The following is a 19,030-nucleotide window of genomic DNA, read 5'->3' as shown; positions in this document are numbered from 1 at the left end:
TGACTGTGGCACAAACAGAGGCTTGTAGCAATTTTGGTAGTCACCTCTGGAAGCTGGTCTGTCCCCGTCACCCTTCCTTTGAGTCTTTCCCATGCAGTAAATCTGCACTGAAGGCAAAAGACCGGGGTTGTTCATCTCCCCGTGCTGAGCCGTAGGATCAAGAGTGCCTGAGCTTCCCTTGCCGGGCTGTGCAGCTAAATCAACAGCTGTGTTTGTAATGTCACTAATTTCCAGTTTACTTAAAACAAAGTGTCTTTGAATTCTCTTGCAGCAGCGCAGTTCCTACCTTTCAGCAGTGAGCCATTCTCATTACCCACCAGCACTCCCAGTGGGCTGTGAGGAAAGTTGTTGATGAAAAGGATGAAAGAGCCATTTCTTTAAGGAAGGAAAGTTCTTTGGGAAGAAAATTGAACTCAAACATATTTTGTCTTTGCTGATAAAATACATGCCAGTTTTGTACTTCAGACAAATGCAAATAAACCTATTGCTATTGTGTTCTGCACAAAAGCGCGCAAGGCTTGCTTTGTAACCCCTGGATTGTACAACGTGGTCTGGGGAAATCAGGCTTGAGGAACACACTGCTTGAGTTCCTCAATGTATTTTATATTCCCATTTTGCGAAACAGGCTGACACCCTAGCGTTTGGGTTATTCCTCTCCCTCCTTCTCCGCTGGGAATCTGTCGCTGGTGCCCAGGAGAGCTGGCCGCCTGCTCCTGGCCATCCCACCAGCTGATTGCTGTTGAAGATGGCTTGTTTCCCGTGCTTACGCTGGCAGCATTGCTCCAAGATTTATCCCTTTTGAAGAGCATCAGGGTAAAAAATACAAGACTTCTCTTGGGATCAGGGCTTGGGCATTCCTGCCGGTCCCTTAAAACAACTGAATGTTTTGCCACTGTGTTTCCAGGGAACAAGAATCGGGTTTCCTCTCACTGAGGTTATCGATAGGGCCCCTTTGCTGGAGCCTCCCCGAGCCACCCCAGCTGCAGGGGATGCGGGTGGCTCTGCCCGGCTGCTGTGGGGACCTGTTGAAGCGGGTGGTTACCCAGTTGAACCAGGCAGACAGACCGGCCATCTCGTCCCCGAGCCCTGGTGGCGCCTTCAGAGGAAGGAGCAAGAGCCACTGCGGCATAATGGGCCCAGGAGGGAAGTGTTTTCCAAACTCCTACCAGTAAAGAGATTTATTGCCTGTCCCTTTTCAGTGTTTTCGAAACTCTAAGAGCTTAATGTGCTCATGATTTACATTAGCATCTAATCCTTGCATAATCCCACTAATCCCTTGGCCCCAAGATATCCATTGGCAGTGAGTTCCACGGGTTAACCGGTTGCTGTATTCATTCAGTGGAGCAGATTTAAATCTTTTTCCATTCCTGTTGCAATCAACCTCCTTAACCTTCTGGCTAAGCATGGGAATGGGGCAGCATCTCCCAAGGAATGGGCTTTGGTATTTTAAGCCCTTCCAAGATTATTCTTGTGGCTCAGAGGCTCCATTGCGCACTAGTTTGTGTTGGGCTTGGAGCCCTTGAGAAAGCAAGATGATGTCAACGGGAGACGTGCTGGAATATTTTATTCTGCCAGAAAGAAAACAAAAATAAACACTGAAGCAAGCGATATAAAAAATATTGTAGGGGTTGTGCCGAACTGCCTCCTTCACGCTGTGTGTCCTGGGCATATGGTTCCTCCCCGGCCCGAGAGCCCCGTCATATCCATACACAGTGGGGAGAATTAAAGAGGAAACTGGCAGCCTTAACATTTAATTTCCTTCCTCTTTCTGGGCCGGTCAGATCCTTTGCATTATTGTAACTACTTTTTTTATCATGTCTATAAATAGATGTGCTCTCATGTGTCCTGTGAAGCAGAGTCGGGCCAAAAAAGTCATTCATTCCGCATAATCAATACATGAAAATGTAGCGGTTACTGGCTCAGATGAGATCTTGTATTGTTAGTTCTGTAGCTGGGAAAAAAAATGTTGACTAATAAAGATTAAGGGCTTTTTTTTCTTTTTATGAAATGCTAATGATGAAGACATGTTTGATATACTGTGAAATACATTTCTCTAATGTGAAGTTTCTGCTTTTTGTTGGGAACGAGATTCAGTCCCTGGAGGATTTTAGAATTTGTAAATATAAAATTATCTGCTTCAGTGTTTTTTAAAAAAAGGTTGGCAGAAAGCCAGATTACTTACATTACTGTAATAGATTTGCTGACCTCTGACATCTGCTGCAGAGAAGTACATTGAATTTTTCATAATATCAGATGATGCAGATCTAAAAACTCGGTACACTCTGCGCCATTATTTAATTCAGGACTTAGTAAAGCAAAATCTTTTTTTGAGTAGCAGTTTATACGTGATTAAACTTAATATTGCCGATCGTAATAAATCAGGATTAGTATAGTACTGATTTGTTAATCTAACTTGTATTGATTTTAAGTTGTCTTTATTTAAAAAAAAAAAAAAAGACTGGCTTTTCACAGTGACTGAATTTAATAAGAAGCCCTGTGATAGCAAAGACTCCCCTACTGTTTCTGCTCTTGGCTGGAAAATGTTATTCTTGTATTATTCCAGGAAAGAAAAAAAAAAAAAAAACCTCATGCTGCTAAAAATCTGCTGCCTGTGGAATGATTTTTTTAATACACTAGTGCTTACATATTCTATTTATGTTAATTGACTTATAAATAATACATTTTATTAATCTTAATATTGGAATCTTGATCATGATAAAGATCCTTTTATTTGGTCTGCTCGCAGGCTTTGCAAGTAAATATTCTTTAGACCACAAAATATTCCCCCCCTTTTCTTTTTTTTTTATGAATACTTTGATACTTTCCCCCCCTGCCATGAAATACAGCCACAGCTGAAAGCGACTGAAGACGTGGTGGTTATTTCCAAAGTGCAAGACATTCGAGGTATCCAGCTGCGATTTTTTGGACGTCGCCTTTACCTCTCCTTGCGCAAAGATTGATTAAATCTTACCTGCACTGCAAATATTTGACGAAAAACCCATAAATCTCATGTTGGTTTCAGACATGTCACATTCTGCTAAACTATTTGGCTAACAGCAGATCGCATTCTTCCTGTGTTGGGCAATATTGACCTTAAATTGGCTAAGCCAGCTGCTTTCATGGCATGTGAGCCGGCTGCTTACATGTTCCGAGAGCTGTATTAGCTTTATTACTCCTGCGCTATAAAAACTTCTAATAATCAAATGATAAGATCATATCCTGTGGGTAATTGTGTTGTACCCTGACAGGATAACTGAAAAAACATTCAGTGAAAATTGCAACCGACGGAAATCTCTACGTGAAGCGGCGATTGTTGGCGATGCTCGACTGGGTCCCGCGTTCCTGCCCAGCTCCTCTCCCCCTTGGCGGTGGGGGGGGGACAGCAGGCTGCCGGCCCTCCTTTCAAACCAGGAGGGGAAAATCCTAGAACAAGCCATCCCTGTGTTTTGATTCGGTTTTTACCTTAGTCATGCCGCCTCCCCGATACGCAAAACATTTAATTCCAGATTTCCTGCCGCTGGCTCCGGGCCTTTGACCGGCGATGTGAAATGTATTTTTACTGCTGTCGGCCTGCCAACTGCTGAGCTCAGTGAAAAATAACTAAAACGAAAACCTTGTACTCCCACGTGAACCCTTAAGATCAGAAAAGGAAATTTAAGCCACGGTTGCTAATTAGCACCAAAGCTAATGAGTTCTGGTGAGGTGCGGCAGGAGGAGGAGGAGTTTGCGTCCCGCGTTACCCTACAAGGCTCGGTGGAGAGCACACGAGCGGTGATTAATGGTGTTGGCCCGGGCCTTGCTCCCGTCCCGGCCATAGCCACGGGCTTCATCGCCCGGCATCGTTCAGGGAAAGCCCCACTCGTGAGCCGGGAGCATCTCCCTCTCCCGTGGGGCGCGGGACAGCCTAGGAAACCTTCACGGATGGAAGATGTAGATTTTTAACGGGCGACCCGTTCCCATGGAAACAAAACAAAAGTCAAACACTCCCCTCGCCGCGCTAACGATTATTGTAATAAAATGGGTTTTTATTAAGAGCGATTCTAAATATTTAACACATGGCAGAGCGGCCTCGGCGTTGCCCTGCGTGAAACCCAACCTTGCCTCCAGTGAAGTCCAAAGCGCTTTGTGCAGTGTGGGGAGGAATTCGGTGTTTTCACCAATATTTGCGCTCCGCAAATGAAATGTAGCCGCCTCAAGTATGAACAAGATTATTTTTTTCTTATTCTGCTTAGTTATGCTTTTTATTATATAAACATTAACTGTAATATTACAGTGGGAAGCAGGTATTTGGCAACTACGTATTATTTTGCTAAGTTTGCATAGAGGGAGCAGTTTCCAGTTTTAGCAGCTGTAACATGTTTAAACTCAGTTTGTAATGGGATCTGAAGATGAATATTCCCTGTGGGCTCTGCTTAGCTTCATTACTGGAGCCCTGCCAAATTCAGGGCTAGAAAGTATTATTCACGCCTCTTTGCACATACCATGTCAGAGCATGCTCAGTTAATGAATTTTGCTTCTAATACAGCATAAATTAGGTTTATATTTTAACATAATTTATGTTGTATTTTATTAAAATGTAAAATATTATGATCACGAGCAATCTAATTTCTGCTCTCTTAAGCCCAAACTGTGTTTGAACATCTAAGTATGTAAATCAAAATTGCATGCTTAGAAACTGATTCTAGGATAACAAACGAATATCTGAACCAAAGAGGTTTCTGCCTTGGAGTCTTAGATTAAAGATAATTAAGGATTCCTGGTATTTGAACAGATTTATGTTGTTTATAAGCAAAGTACATTTTCTTCATAGAGTCAACTTGTCTCTTTTTTTTTTAAAACAAATTACGTTTGCCGTATTAAAGTTCATATTTTTAAAGTCTGAGTCTTGTATTAATCCCACAGTGAGTCATTAATCATACCAAATGCATTATAAAAACTTTAATCACTGAAGTTGAAACCGAGATTGTAATGCAATCCATCCCTTTTAATTGTATCAGTTATTTTTCCTTTCAGATCAAGAATTGCAAAGGGGAAACAGATAGATTAAAACTCAGTGTGTTTGATGCTTTCGGGGGAGGATATTCTTTTTGTTTGTGTTTCTTCCCTGCTTTTTAAAAGCCATTTTGCGCACTTTGTGGAGGAGAGCGAAGAATTCCTTCGCTCTTAACTCTTTTCCTCTCTCCTTCTGCCTTAAAAAAAGAGTCGGTGGCAGAGGTGGGGAACGTGGTGCAGGTCACCGTGTGGGTGCGTGGCACGGGGGGGCTGGTCACAGGGTGCCGGGTGCTGCGCCCAGCGCTGCAGGTTGCCCGCAGCCCCCCTCTCCCCTCTCTGCCGGGCTCCTGGCACTCGCCCTTACGCGCAGGTGAACTACCAGCCTGGAAATTGCGTGGCTGTTATCAGGTTGGCTGTGGCTTTGGAGGTGTTTTCCTGGGGTTTTGCTTTTAATGGTAGGGAGGGAAAATAAAAATAAACGGTGGATTATTGTGTTTTTTTTTAAATCAGTCTAAAACGTAGTGGCTCGTATCCTCATCTGGTACAAATTGGGGTAGCCGCATAAACCACTGCAGTGTTACTGACAGCTGATCCACACCAACTCAACTCCACTGAATTTACGCCACATGAAAATCTTGCCAAATAAATTGATTTATCATACTTGGATTTCTAGATATAGAGTTTACACTGTTGCTTTTACGGCATGGAAGAAAATGGATTTATTAAGTAAACCGCTCGTAGTAGATACAGTTTGTTCTTTGCTAGAATGGCAAAATCTGATCAATTATTTGTTCCTTAATCCCCTAGATTAATCCTGCCGTATGAAAGATTTATTAAAGGAGAGGAAGATAAGCCACTGCCTCCAGTGAAACCTCGAAAACAGGATAACAGTTCCCAGGAGGGTGAAGCGAAAACAAAAGTGTCTGGAACAAAACGCGTCAAAAATGAAAACCAAAAGAGCAAGAAGGAAAAAGATAATGCACAGAAACCCCAAGATGCATCTGAGGTTGGTTGCTTTCCTGCTTTTCAACTTTTCAATTAAAAATGCACAGCTTTAATCATGGGAAATCCAATGATAAAATACATAATTTAAATGGGAGGATTCCAACCAGTTGGCCTTTGAGTTTGCTCGGCAATGGAAATGCAGTTGTTGTGGCGCTGTCTGTGTAGGGATTTAGCTGGGCTACAAGCAGCAAGCAGTTAGCTCCGCGTCGCGTAGCGGTGATGGCAGAAGACCAAGCACGCTGGATGTAACAAGTACCATTTCTGCTCATTGTATTACACAGTGGTCACCACTAAAAAATCAGCAGCTGCCAAAAGGAAACCACACAAGTACCACAGCTATTTCCTAATCTAAGTATAGGGTGCGGGAACCTCTAATACTGTTGATAATACTGTGGTAACTGTTGGACACAGCTGATTTTTATAATGGTAACCTCTGGATCAGCCTTTCCATGCTCACAGACGTATGCATGCCTTTCAAAAACCAGATAACTCCCCAGGATTTTTATGGTGTTATACTAAATTTCTCTTCGCATTAAAAGGTCAGATTTTGAGGGAAATGCCTTCCAAACCCTGACTGAGACTTCCCTCTCCCATGGCGCAGACGGTTTTCAGCTGAGATACGTTCCTACTCTGTCACCTGCTTCACATGGGCAGGCCCCGGGTTCCCTGTAGAGCTGCGTTACCTGCAGGACGGCCCTTGTGGAACAGATTTTATGTTCGCAGCCCAAAGCAAGATAGATCAGTAGAATTCATATTTGTCTGCAAGTAGGAGTAAATTTCGTTAAGTGATAAAAATTCAATGGGGTTTTTTGCTCTTAAAGCAAAAGCACTTAAGCACTTTCTTTTGCACATCCCGCGCACTCTCTCCCGTGCCCTGCTTGCGCCCGGCGTGAAGGAGGCGGTGAAGCTCCTCACACACAACCCCTACACAAGACGTTGCTTTTCCTGTCTCAGTCTGCCAGATCACAGCAGCCTCCGAGGCGTTGCAGTGAAAGTAAGTATTTAAAGAATGTCGAAACACATGATGTGCCCGGCAGACTACGGCTGCTCCTTTGACTTCATTGCCGTCTGGCAGGTACATAAGTCCTGTTTCTAAACCAGTTTGGAAATTGGTATTGAGTCAGCTACCAACAATCCTCCTAATCATTGTTTAAAAAAAAACAATGCAGGACCAGTAAACATGGATGCCTCTGAGACTTTGTGTACCCAGTTTTGAGAACAGAAAATATTGATTTTCATGTCCCACTCCCTCTTTTTGAAGTTGTGCTTACAAGGACGATTTCATCTGCCATCCAAACCAGAGTTTGTGTTTTAAATTGCCTTGATCAACAGTGCCTTTAACATCTAATGTAAGAGCACTCCACAGAGGGGGAGATTTTCTTGTTTTCTCTCGCACTGTAATTTTAAAGCAGGGAACCCTGTTGGGGGAAAACCCCTCCGCTTCTGGTGAAAAATATGTAGAGAGGAGGGTGCGCACAAACCTGTGTCAGTCACTGGAAGGTTGCAACACAAATTTCCCAAAGCAAGGAGATGCAAAGTGAAGGCTTGTGCTCCCGTCCCCTGTCGTTTCTTCGTGCCTGGTTGTCTGTTGAGGGGTCTTGGATCAGCAAGATCCATTACACACTATCCGTACTGCCACTGCTATAAGCACAACATAACAAGCCTGCAACAGAGCGCCAGCCTTAACTTTGAATTTCCTTGCTTTTGTTGTTCCCTATCTCAAACTTCCTGCTGCTTAAACTGCAGTTATTTTTGTGTGGTGTGCAGGAAGAGTTCTTAAGCTGCGCTTATCGGAAATGTAGGGAGCCTAGACGAGACAATAAAAATGTACAATTATGGCAGTTTCCCATTGTAAAATGGTACCTTTTATAGCTGAGTTAATGTCTCCTCCCTGACTGGGAGGGAAGACGTGTCCTGCCCCTGTTTAATCAGGGTGGGCGATGGAGGACCGCAGCCTTCATGCAGGTCACCGTACAGGTCGGTGGTCACAGGAAGCTCGAGCAGTGAAGGGGTGGGCGCTTCCAGCCAGGGTGGGTGCAGAGCTGCAGAGCTCATCTGTGCTCTGCTGTATGGAGGGCTCTGTGCCCAGGACACGGTCCTTCACAGGGCCAGCAGAAAGGAGATGTCCAGCTCCTTTGGGTGGAACAAAATCCAAGCCTGCTGAAGCCGGGCAGAAGGTTGCATGTCCCTCTCACCGCAGCCGTCCCCCAGCGGAGGAGCCCCGTGCCAGGCTCCATCTTTGGGTGCAGTCCTCATCCAGGCACAGCAGTGGTGGTGTGTTGCTCACAGCCACACACGTAGATGTGTAGGCATGGCCCTGACGAAGCCACCGCTTAAACTGTTTCCGCCTGTGGCCAAGAAGCTGGCCGTAGTTGGGAGCTGCAAAGGCGTAATCGAGTTAGAAATGCGTGGTCCTCTCAATAGCACGTTCAACTCATACTCCAGAAGAAGTATGCAGGGAGAGAATATAACTTTAATTTATTAGGCTTGCATTTGCTTTTGTGCTCTTCCCTGTTTTCCTGCCATCACAATGACATTGTCAGTGTAACGAGATACCAGACAAAATGCTATTAGCCTTAGACTGCACATTTCCTCACAATAGCTGAAACTTCAATCAAAATGTTGCTTAACAGAAACAAAGAGCAGAATGTACAGTTATTAAATATGATTTCTCTCTCTTTTTTGTCCTCCTTGCTTTGCTCATCTGTCTGGTATTTTCCTGTAATTTTATAAGCTCAAGAGACTAGCGATGGTACTTTGTAAAGGACCTAATGATGGTATTTGGCTGCAAAAGGCAGCTATGAGTTTAAAAAGAAGAAGTTAGGATGACTAACAGACACTGTAACTAATAGGCCAGCCAAACAGACAGGAATATTTAAAAGCAGCTGTGAAGAGGGTTAGATTCGTTAGGACCTTCTCCGATCCCCTGCTCCTACGACAGACCATAAAGCAGCATTTAGATAATAACTTTCTCGATGCGCCTTATCTTTACAATGAAGAAAGAAAGAAAACAATAATAATAAAGGGCTCACACAATGCTGCCGTTTTATGACTGTCTTCCACCACGACATGTCAGAGGAGAGTGACAGCAGTTTTGAAAAGGGCTGTCAGTCGGCTGGATCGCAGATGGGACGCTCTGGTGACCTCTGCGGGTCACAGTTCAGCCGGCTACATAATGGGATGAATAGTGTGAATTGTGCACACAAGCTTTATTAATGGGGGAGCAGAAAGAGCTGCGGTCCCATTGACGATAACGTATAAAAGCCATGTTTGCAATAGCAGGCACACACACTTACTGAATGTTGACAACTTCATTTTAATCCGTTAATAAAAAAATGTGTGTCCTAGTTAAGCTGTGGCAGTGATTTGCTGCCTACAATAGGGATTCCTAGTATGCCATTTCTATCATTTTCACACTTTAATGCAGAACTGGGTGTGAATGATCTCCTCTGTGATCACTGAATTTTAAGATAGCTACGCTGGAGAGACTTTATGTAAGAAAACACATGGGAATCGTTGTGTCATTTTCGTAGGTGAAGTTGGCTAGCGGGAGAAATTTCTACAGCCTTATCGCTTGTGTTACGAAATCTGCTCTCCTGCATTTGCCTAATTAATTTTAAAAGAGTATAAATAACCTCAGTGTTTAGCTATCTGGTCAAGCCACTGGTGGTGTTTTGAAGTGCCTTATTGTGATGGTGTATTTCTTAGTATTTCTGGGAGGTACTTTTCTTTGTTTGAGTCCGACACCTGGCGTTAGAGCCTTCACGTTCCAGCAAGGTGATTGACAAGTACTTCTCTAAAAGTAGCCAACGGTGTACTGTGTATGATCTTATGAACCGTCTGCCAAAATGCACCGCGTTCTTATTACTGTCTGTTGAATCGTATTATTAGGTTTCATCAGAACAAGAGAAGGATCAAGAATCAGCAGACCAGAAAAATTTCCCTGAACACCCTACAGCGGGAGAGATGAAACAACCCGTGCAAGGCCCTCCACCTCTTTTACCAGAAACAGCTCGGCCACTGCCTCTGGAAAAGACAGACCTGACAGAAAGCAGCACGAACAGTGAGAAAGCCAAGGAGGAGGTTCAGCACTTGTCCACTTTCTCAAGTATATCCGTGCCCCCAGAAGAAGACACCGTGCTGGATGCCACCGTCACGAAACGATTACATCCCCCAGTAGATTCCCTGGAAGACACAAAGCCTGAACAAAGGCTACATAAAGCTTTTACTGACAGCTTAGAAAGTGAACCTCCAGAAATGCCCTTCACGGCCTTCCCGGTCCAGCTGCCCACTCAGAGCGACATGGAAGATGACAAACTGCCAGAGATGGCCGATTACATCGCAAACTGCACGGTGAAAGTGGACCAACTGGGAAATGAAGATATCCACAACGCTCTAAAGCAAACGCCCAAAGTACTAGTAGTCCAGAACTTCGACATGTTCAAGGAAAAGGAGCTGCCCGGGTCCATGAACGATGACTCCACTTTCGGTTACACGCCACTGCTCTACTCCAAGGGTAATCCAGGCATCATGTCACCCCTGGCAAAGAAGAAGCTGCTGTCGCAGGTCAGTGGGGCAGCCCTGTCATGTAGCTATCCTTATGGTTCTCCTCCACCTTTGATCAGCAAAAAGAAGCTGAACAGCAGAGATGAGCTGTCCTCAAGCATACCACAAGGTCCCCACGCCCCTAATTCGGACACTGTAGCAATTAATAGGCCCTCAGTCATACAACACGTACAGAGTTTTAAAACCAAGGAAGAAAGGAAGTCGATTAATGACGTTTTTAAACATGACATGCTAAGTAAACCGGATCCTCAGCGCTGTGATTTTTCAAAACATCGCCTCAGTTCTCTTGCCGAGTCGTATGTACCGAAGACGGATATCCAGGACTGCAAAGATAAAATGAGTGAGAAAAGGGCACTGCAGCACTCCCATGTGCCCACTTTCTTGGCAGATTTTTATTCATCACCTCATCTGCACAGCCTTTATAGGCACACAGAACACCACCTTAATAATGAACAGACATCAAAGTACCTCCCCCGGGACATGTTCAGAGAGTCAGAAAATATTTCTACTTTTACTCAACACAAACACCAAGAAAAACTAAATTTAAGTTACCGCCCGTCTTTGCATCAGCAAGAAAAAAAGGCAGCAGTGGAGGCCTCTTCAGATGATCAGCCAACAGATTTGAGTCTTCCAAAGAGCATACACAAACAGACTGCAAAGGCTCCGGGCTCCAGCCTCCCTCATTTATCCATGGCCCAGCAAGAAGGCAAAGGTATCTCCCCGTTCCAGGCTGCCAGCAGCCAGGCGGTGAGCCTAGACTGTAACCCCAAAGCTTGCCGCGTGTCCCCCATGGCCATGACAGCCCCGAAGAAACACAGCGAGTTGCTCCACCGGTCTGGGAAGCAGCAGGCCCAGAGGCTGGAGAATCTGAGGAAGATGGAGGGGATGGTGCATCCTATCATCAGCCGCAGAACGAGCCCACAAAACGTGGGGGCTGCCCGGCCTTTGAAACGGAGCCTGGAGGACTTGGACAAAGTCATTTCCGAAAAAAAAATCCGAGCTGTCTCTCCTCTGCACTTACCAAAGGAGACTTCGGCGAAAGACAAGGTTACCGACCCAGAGGGGGAAGGCAGCAAGCCGGTGCATGGCCTCCATTCTGGCAGCATGCTGGAAAGCCACAAATTTCCCCTTTCGACCCCCATCTTCCCAGGCTTGTATCCGGGAAGCCTGTGCAGCGGGCTGAACAATCGCCTCCCGCCCGGGTATTCTCATCCCCTGCAGTACTTGAAAAATCAGACCGTGCTCTCCCCACTAATGCAGCCTTTGGCTCTTCACTCCTTCATGGTGCAGAGACAATTCCTCACATCCCCTGCAAACTCTCAGCAACTGTACAGACACTTAGCTGCAGCAACACCTGTGGGAAGTTCCTACGGTGACCTTTTGCATAACAGCATTTATCCTTTAGCTGCTATAAACCCTCAAGCCGCCTTCCCACCTTCCCAGCTATCCTCTGTACATCCCAGCACAAAACTGTAACACTCCTCGCTCACAAAAAAAAAAAAAGGTCTGAGGAGAAAAGTTAAGTTAGCCACATTCCTCCCCCTGTGACGATGTCTTGCAGATTTAGCGATCTGTATTTTTGTCCACCAGGATGCGGTCGTATCCCGCCTAGAGGAGAGCGCTTCGGCGTTTGATGGAGACAGGACTGCTTCTTTAATTCTGGCTCCCACATCAGCCCCCTCACCCCCTTATCCCCGCCCCGGCAAAAAAAAGAAAACCAAACACACAAAAAAAAAAAAAAAAACACAAAAAAAAAAGAAAGAAAAAAAAACCCATTGGATTTTGCATATATGTTTTCTGAAAGGACTTGTCTATGGTAAGAGCAAATGTTCAAAGGGAGCCGTGGAAATGCGGGCCCAGTCCTGAGCTCACTGAAATCCCCGGAGAGGGCTGCCTTTGCCTTTCACGGAGCCAAGGGCCAGGGGCCGAGCATTGTTGCAAAAACGAGTCGAGGACTCGAGACGAACCTGGAAAGGAGAAGCGGGCCGAGAATCCGTACAATCAGTGGATGTGCTTTTTTTGGGGTAACTTTCCTGACTTTTAAAGATTCAATCAATGCAATGTATAGTGAAACGGCAATAGATTTTTTTTCATTTTAACACTATTAGAACAGAAGGGTAAACACTGTTTAATTTGACTGTACATATCCACTTCGTAAACTACCAGTGTCACATTTGGTCACAATAATTTATATAGTTTTGTTTGTCTGGTATATTCTGTGCTCTTTATGTTTGGTTTTTTTTTGTTTTGGGTTTCTTTTTTTTTAAATTAAACAGTATCATTTTATCTGCAACTTTTTTTAAAGGCTGTGGCTGTCCTATTTTTTTTTTTTAATGTGTTTGTAATTTTTCCAGTTTCTTTATACTTCCGAGCAGCATTTTTGTTTCATTTTTGTGGTTAACGTTTACTGTTTACAAACTGAAGCAACTGGTTCAGATTAATCTTAACGGTTATAAACATACTGTAGGTGATGTTATGGTGCAAGGATGCGAACAAGGTTCCTTCGCCCGCGATCCACCCCTGTGAGGTGCTGAGCACCTCTCGCCCTCCTCCTGTTGTTGGGAGGGCTCCTCCGCCGCTTCCCCCCTCCCGCCGAGCTTTGCTTTCCCCTGTCTTGGTCCATGAATGCGTCAAGCATTGTACGTAACCTTACCTAGGCTGTGAAACCCTCCTGCCTACCAGAGGAATGGTCTAGAAAACAAAACCTCCCTGGCACAAGCTGCTGGGATGAGAGAGGAGTCCGGAAAAATGGATTTGTGGTTTGCGAGAATGTCGAGAATCTCAGAAATTAGGACGGGAGCCGATGTTGATTTGGATCAGAGGCTGTCTGTGCCTCGCAAGCGGGCTGGGCTGGGTAGGATGGGTAGGGGGTTGCGTGCGGTGGTCGGGATGGTCCTTCCACGCCCCCACGGGCATCTCAGCCTCTCCCTGGGCATCCTTGCGCAGGGGGAAAGCCCGAGCGTGGAGGGGCTGGGTTTTCCTGACGAACGAGCTTCCCTATGGATGTGTGTTCGCTTTGCAGGACATCGCCGCTGTGCAGCCGAGCGTAGACATCGGTAAAGCCAAGTGTGACTTGGAGGCTTTTTACAATGTGAAAATTGGTTGTGATTCGAACCATCTCAGTTACTGTTCAAAGACAGCGTAATTGATACGGAAAGAAAAATGGAAACTACTAAGAAACACTTTGCATGCTAGGCATGTCATTAAATTTTCCCGTGATATGAAGCCAAATACAATATATAATGTATCATACTTAATATCCAAAGGTGGAAACCAGAATAATATACTCGTCTACTGTTAAAGATCCAGCTTCTTCAATTAAATACTTTATATTCCTGTGGTAAAACTATATTTAATTGATCGATAAACAGACTAGTAGAACTTAGAACATGGATGTGCCAGTGCAGAGCATCCTGCTGCTCCACAAATCGTACGGGAAAGAGACCGGCAGGCTCAGCCGGGCAGAGGCCGCGGTGTGGAGGACATCTCTAGTAAAGTTGCACTAGATCTGAATCACATGAGAATCAGGGGTTTGGGGATGGGGGGGGGGGGGGAAGAGGGCGGGAGGCGGGGAAAGGGGAGAGAATATAAAAATCTACAGCAAACGCAAACAGAAGCTTGTCGTGTGTTTGGTGAAGCAGACGCTTCTCTTCCTTGTGTCGGTTCAGCTGTGTGTCCCGGAGTCGTGCATTTGTTTACGCGAAGTGTCCGAGTTCCCTTCTGGTTACGTCCCGTTGGAGTTCGATGGCTTTTCGGAGCCGTGCTGGGGCAGCGCGGGGCTGGGGGACGGGGAGAGGGGGGGAAGGCTCCTCACTTGCCTTGCCAGGGGAGGAGACTGGCCACTGCTGGCTGGGGAAACTCGTAATACACTGGGCAAGCATCAGGGCCAAGGAAAGGAAATGGTAGCATAAACCCCCAACAGAAGCGGCGCATTATTTGTTTAAAAACACTTAACAGAAATCTTGGAAATCTTTCAAAAGACTGTTGAATTCTCCATTGGCTGAAAAGTCTTTTTTTTTTTTTTTTAATGTCTTAAATGGGGCTTTGTTTGCATTGTTTGAGTTCAAGGGGCCTTATTATTGAATGAAATTGCACAAGCCTCCCTTTGTGCAATCAGACCATTGTTATTGATAGGTTTGTAAAGGAAACTGTGGAATCTAATTGGCAATAGAGTCATAAATCTATTTACCAGGAGCGAGTTCCAAGAAATGTTGCAATTCCAACGCACTATGTCCAGGATTCATTAGGGATGCTAAAGGTTGTGAGATTCAAAGGAAAAGGCCCGGCAGCAAATGCCTGGTGTGGAGCTTCTGGCCACGGGCTGAGCCGGACTTTGCGAAACGCCTGGGAAGTGGGGTCTGGCTCCCGGTAAAATCCCAGCCCCGAGCGAGGCAGGGCGGGAAGGAGCCGGTGTTTGGCGGCAGGTCTGCCTTGCCTGCCTATGGCCCGGCACGAGGCGTCTGCCTGGCGTGCTGCGGGCCGGGAAGTCAGTTTGTCCCAGCTGCAGAGAACCTTGGCAGCCCCTGGAGCTGGCTGCCTCCACCGGTACCTCGGCCTGATTCGGGGCGTGTGGGGATGCCACCTCCAGAGACCACTGCCAGGGTCCCCTCGCCGTCCCCTCCTGGCCGGGCCCCGTCCCGTGCAGTGGTCAATGAGGTCGCCTCTGGTCCGGTTTTGCAATTTGGGTGATTTTTAAGAAGTGATGGGACTTCTTGTGCTGATGTGAGGCGGGCGGCATTGGCAGCGCTTCCTGCGGTGTTTTGCTGTACACGTGGTTGATGTTCCGCTCGTTCTCTTCCTCCTCCCCCCCTCACCCCCCAGCCCCGCAGTTTTAAATATGTTCTAATAATGGCAGCATAATCTACTAGCTGTTTATACTTTTTTAACTTTCTTTTGTTGTAAATATTGTATACTTTTTGTGATTCAAGTTATGTAGCCTATATGCTCTGTAAGGTGATGATTTGTATATATAAAAATGGCCCAGTAATATTATATAGTTTCCCATTTAAAAGGTTATTGAGTAACCTTTGCGTTAGTTTAAACACTACCAGAAATAAAGCTGAGCCAACTATAAACACTCAATTTTTGTATGTTTTCCAAATTGTACTTATTAATGCTTTTGATACTGTATTATGTGCCAATAGTTTCCCAATCACATAGCAGGCAAAAGATATTTTGTACTTTTTGATCCACTGTAATATTTAATAAAAAATGTTACTATCTGTTCCCTTTTGTGTTTGATTAATAATTCTGTAAACAGCCCTTATCGCAATGGATTACATATTATCCCATCCGACCTTTCAGCCCTCTTATATTGGCTTTTCTAGAGAAAATATCTCCTCCTGCAAATGATTAGATTAAAGAAATGGAAGTTTGCAATTTCCTAAAGGAGGAAGAGACAAGATCTTCAGTCAGTGCCCCTCTATTTTTGCTGCGTGCTCACGTTAAAGCATGGCCATGGTCAGGCTGACTGCAGGAATCGCTGTTGAGGGGTAGCATCCACGCAGAGCTGGTGGCTCCAGTAGCAAATTTGCTTTATTTGCATCTCGGAGCAGGACTTTTTCCCGCCAGTGCTGCAGGCTCCAGCTGGGATCTGAAAATCACCCCCATGTTCTCCCAGGCTCGACCGTCAGTAGGACTTCGGGGTCGGATGTGAACTAGTCAGTTTGCTGATGACAGTAAACAACCACCAAGTAAAATTAATTTGTACTCTCTTCCTTGATGGGTCCAAAAAGCCCCCCTGAACCTGGTGGCCCTTTGAGAAGCCGTTATCACAGCGAGCGCTGTCGGAATGGGTACGCTCCTGGTCTCCATAGGTGAGAAAATCATTTGCTGTAGGTGAGGCCTAGGTACCACCCTCACCCGGCGCATCTCGGCAGCAGGGCAAGCATGCCCCAGTGGCCAGGGCCACCCTGCCATCCTGGATCGTGGCTTAACAACATGGTGGTCCTGGGGGGGACTTGGGAGCCCCAGGAGCAGACGCTGTGAGCCTGTGGTGGTCCAAGGTGGCTGCTGCTTTGCACGCCCACCCTGCACCCCGCATGGCGGAGGCTTTTTGCAGTGCTGGCATTCACCCGTGCCCAGGGAGCACTTTCCCGCTCTGAGTCTCCGAGGGCAGCACAAGCCACGGGCTGAGGCTGGGATCCGTGGCGGTTGTGGTCCGTGATGCTGTCGGAGACGCGAGTCCCAGCCTGTGGGCACTTGGGCAGCTGCTCCTCCAGCCCTGCTGCAGCCGGGCGAGCTCAGGCCGGGCCGACGTCACCATTAGATGAGGCTTCCAGATACACGCTGTGGTTGAGGGAAAGTCAAAAAAAGCATTTCTCGTGTGTGCTGGGAAATGAGGGGAAATACCAGCTCGGGGTGGGGGAGGAGGCGGCCGTTGGGCACACATGAAGCGGCGCGGTGCCGTTGGGCAGCTCTGCGCCACCTCTGGGCAGCTCTGTGCCACCTCTCCAGTGGGGAGAGGGACCGTCTGGGAGCAGGCATGAGGCAGGACGGGCACCCGTGGTGTGGCCCAGCAGCGCAGACCCCAGTGAGGCGCTGCCTGAGCCAGCACGAGGGTCACCACTGCGCTTAATTGCCCTCGGCAAGCTCTCATCTCTTTTGATGTCTGAGTCCTCGGTCAATCATTTGCTCTTCAGAGCGGGCGGTGCGAGGGCTTCCATGGTTTCCATGTGCACTGTGTATGAGCAGAGAGAATAAACCTTCCTCTGGTTTCACCTGCCGCCTCATCGTTTCCCTTGGTGCTTGTTTATTCTTGTATTGTGAGAAACAGCAAATACTCACGCCCTATGTGCTGTCCCCACGCCAGCTGTGAAGCTATGGGAGAAGATGGGACCCTCTAGTAACTGTCCTCCCCCATCCGCTTCTGACTTTGCCAAGCTGAGGCATTTTATTCTTCTCGTATTGAAAATATTTCCTACTGGTGAACACCTGAAGGAGGTGGGGGGAAATGCGGACACGTGTTGATGCCGCCTTTTGCAGTAACTGCAGAGGTGGCCAAAGCAACTTGGTTTCCAGCACCATGCTTGCTTCCTTGCTTTTTTCAGCACTTCCTAGCCTCTGGATTCACATAAGGCAGCGCTGCATGTTCCTACCGTGCTGGGGTGTGTGTTGGGCTGCCCTTCCCACACCTCAGACCGTGGCCGGGGGGAAGACCCCCGGGAGCAGCACGATGAAGCTTTCTGCACCCAGACAAGCCCATCACTGAGGAGTCACGGCATCCTGCCTTGGCTGGGCACATCCCATGGGTTTGTCGGGGTCACTTGGGTGTCGGTGCACCCCTACTGCTGCAAGCGGTGGAGCGGAGGGGTCCATGCTAACATCACCCAAAGGGCCTGCAGGGGCACACAGGGACCTCCCCAAGGCTCGGCGGACCGAGACGTGGTGGGCTGGTGAGGTCTGCAGGGGGGCAGAGTGGGAGAAGTGGGATACTGTCCATGACTCACACCCTCTTCTGGTTTTGAAAGTGAAATGTCCTGTGGTCTGAGCAAGGATGAGGGATGCTGTGCCACTGGCTTGCTGCAGTGAAGGGCTTTGTCACCTTGTCACACCATTTTTTTTAAATGATCAGATTTGAGGGTCTGAAGCAAAGTGGAGATGCAGAAGGTGGTGGTGCTGACTGCAGTTCAGCTCTGGCTGGGGGCTCTTGGTTCTGTCTTCTGCTCTCTTACACAGCAATGCCCCTTCCACACGCCTTGCAGTTGTGACCAATGTGTGAGAAGGACCAGGGCGGTGCTTCTGGTTTTCTCTGGTTTTTGGGCCATGGCAGCCCGCGCACACAGTGCACGCACCTTCTCAGTACCTCGCAGGACCTTCACAAGCTTTTCACCAGCAGCCACAGCACGGCAGGCTGGAAGCTGCCCGGGGGCAGGATCCCCCTGCCCTGGATGGATCCTGGGGCATGTGGCTGGTTGCAGATGTTCTGCCAGCAGCAGCATCTCCCCACAGCCTCCCAGGGCTGACCCTAACCCTGTGGTGACACCTTCCTGTTGGGAACAGGGCCTTTCCTCTCCCCCTCTGCCAGGGGGCAGCTCCTTGCAGAAGTTTTCAGGAACATTTATAGAAAAGTTTCAGCTGCTGGGAGGAGCAGCTCACGCACAGACAACACCAGTAATCCGCACTGGCACCATAATTGCTCTGGGAAATGCAGAGCTCGCCCGCAGGCTTTCCAGGAATATCAGACACCTTCGGCTCTTTCCAGAGCAAGAAAACTGGAGCCTGTGTCTTTGCCTTCCCCGGTTTGGGTAGGCTCACAACTGAGGTGCTATCTGAGCATATTGGCTCCCCCGCTGATGAGAAACCTGGGAGAGCGGGATGCCCTCAAGGAACCAAAAGGAGAGGCCACCAAAGCATCCCCCCATCTCCCTTGTGTGTGCCCGGACCCGTGACCACTTGAGCTTTGCATCTCTGCGGGAGAAGGCTGTGGCCATGGCCCAGGCAATGGCCCCTCCTGCCCCCCCACACA

The 19,030-nt window shown here is 47.3% G+C and overlaps 1 protein-coding gene across 7 annotated transcripts in view; it reads left to right on the top strand.

Annotated features, from left to right (window-relative positions):
* Positions 1-14,087, top strand: part of ARID5B (AT-rich interaction domain 5B) — a 120,484-nt gene extending 106,397 nt beyond the window's left edge. For 4 of the 7 annotated variants that reach the window (XM_054205283.1, XM_054205281.1, XM_054205280.1 and 1 more), the window contains 3 exons: positions 5,800-5,998; positions 6,893-6,991; positions 9,889-14,087. In XM_054205283.1, coding sequence (XP_054061258.1) covers positions 5,800-5,998; positions 6,893-6,991; positions 9,889-12,039 — 2,449 coding nt within the window. In that variant the 3' untranslated portion in view covers positions 12,040-14,087. The remainder of the gene's footprint in view (positions 1-5,799; positions 5,999-6,892; positions 6,992-9,888) is intronic. The other 3 variants (XM_054205286.1, XM_054205285.1, XM_054205284.1) reach the window with 1 other exon arrangement.
* Positions 14,088-19,030: the final 4,943 nt, after the last annotated feature.

This window comes from Rissa tridactyla, chromosome 6 (assembly GCF_028500815.1).
Source record: "Rissa tridactyla isolate bRisTri1 chromosome 6, bRisTri1.patW.cur.20221130, whole genome shotgun sequence".
Taxonomy (NCBI): Eukaryota; Metazoa; Chordata; class Aves; order Charadriiformes; family Laridae; genus Rissa; species Rissa tridactyla.
Note: the sequence above shows the minus strand (reverse complement) of the source record. Positions and strands in the feature narration are given on the sequence as shown.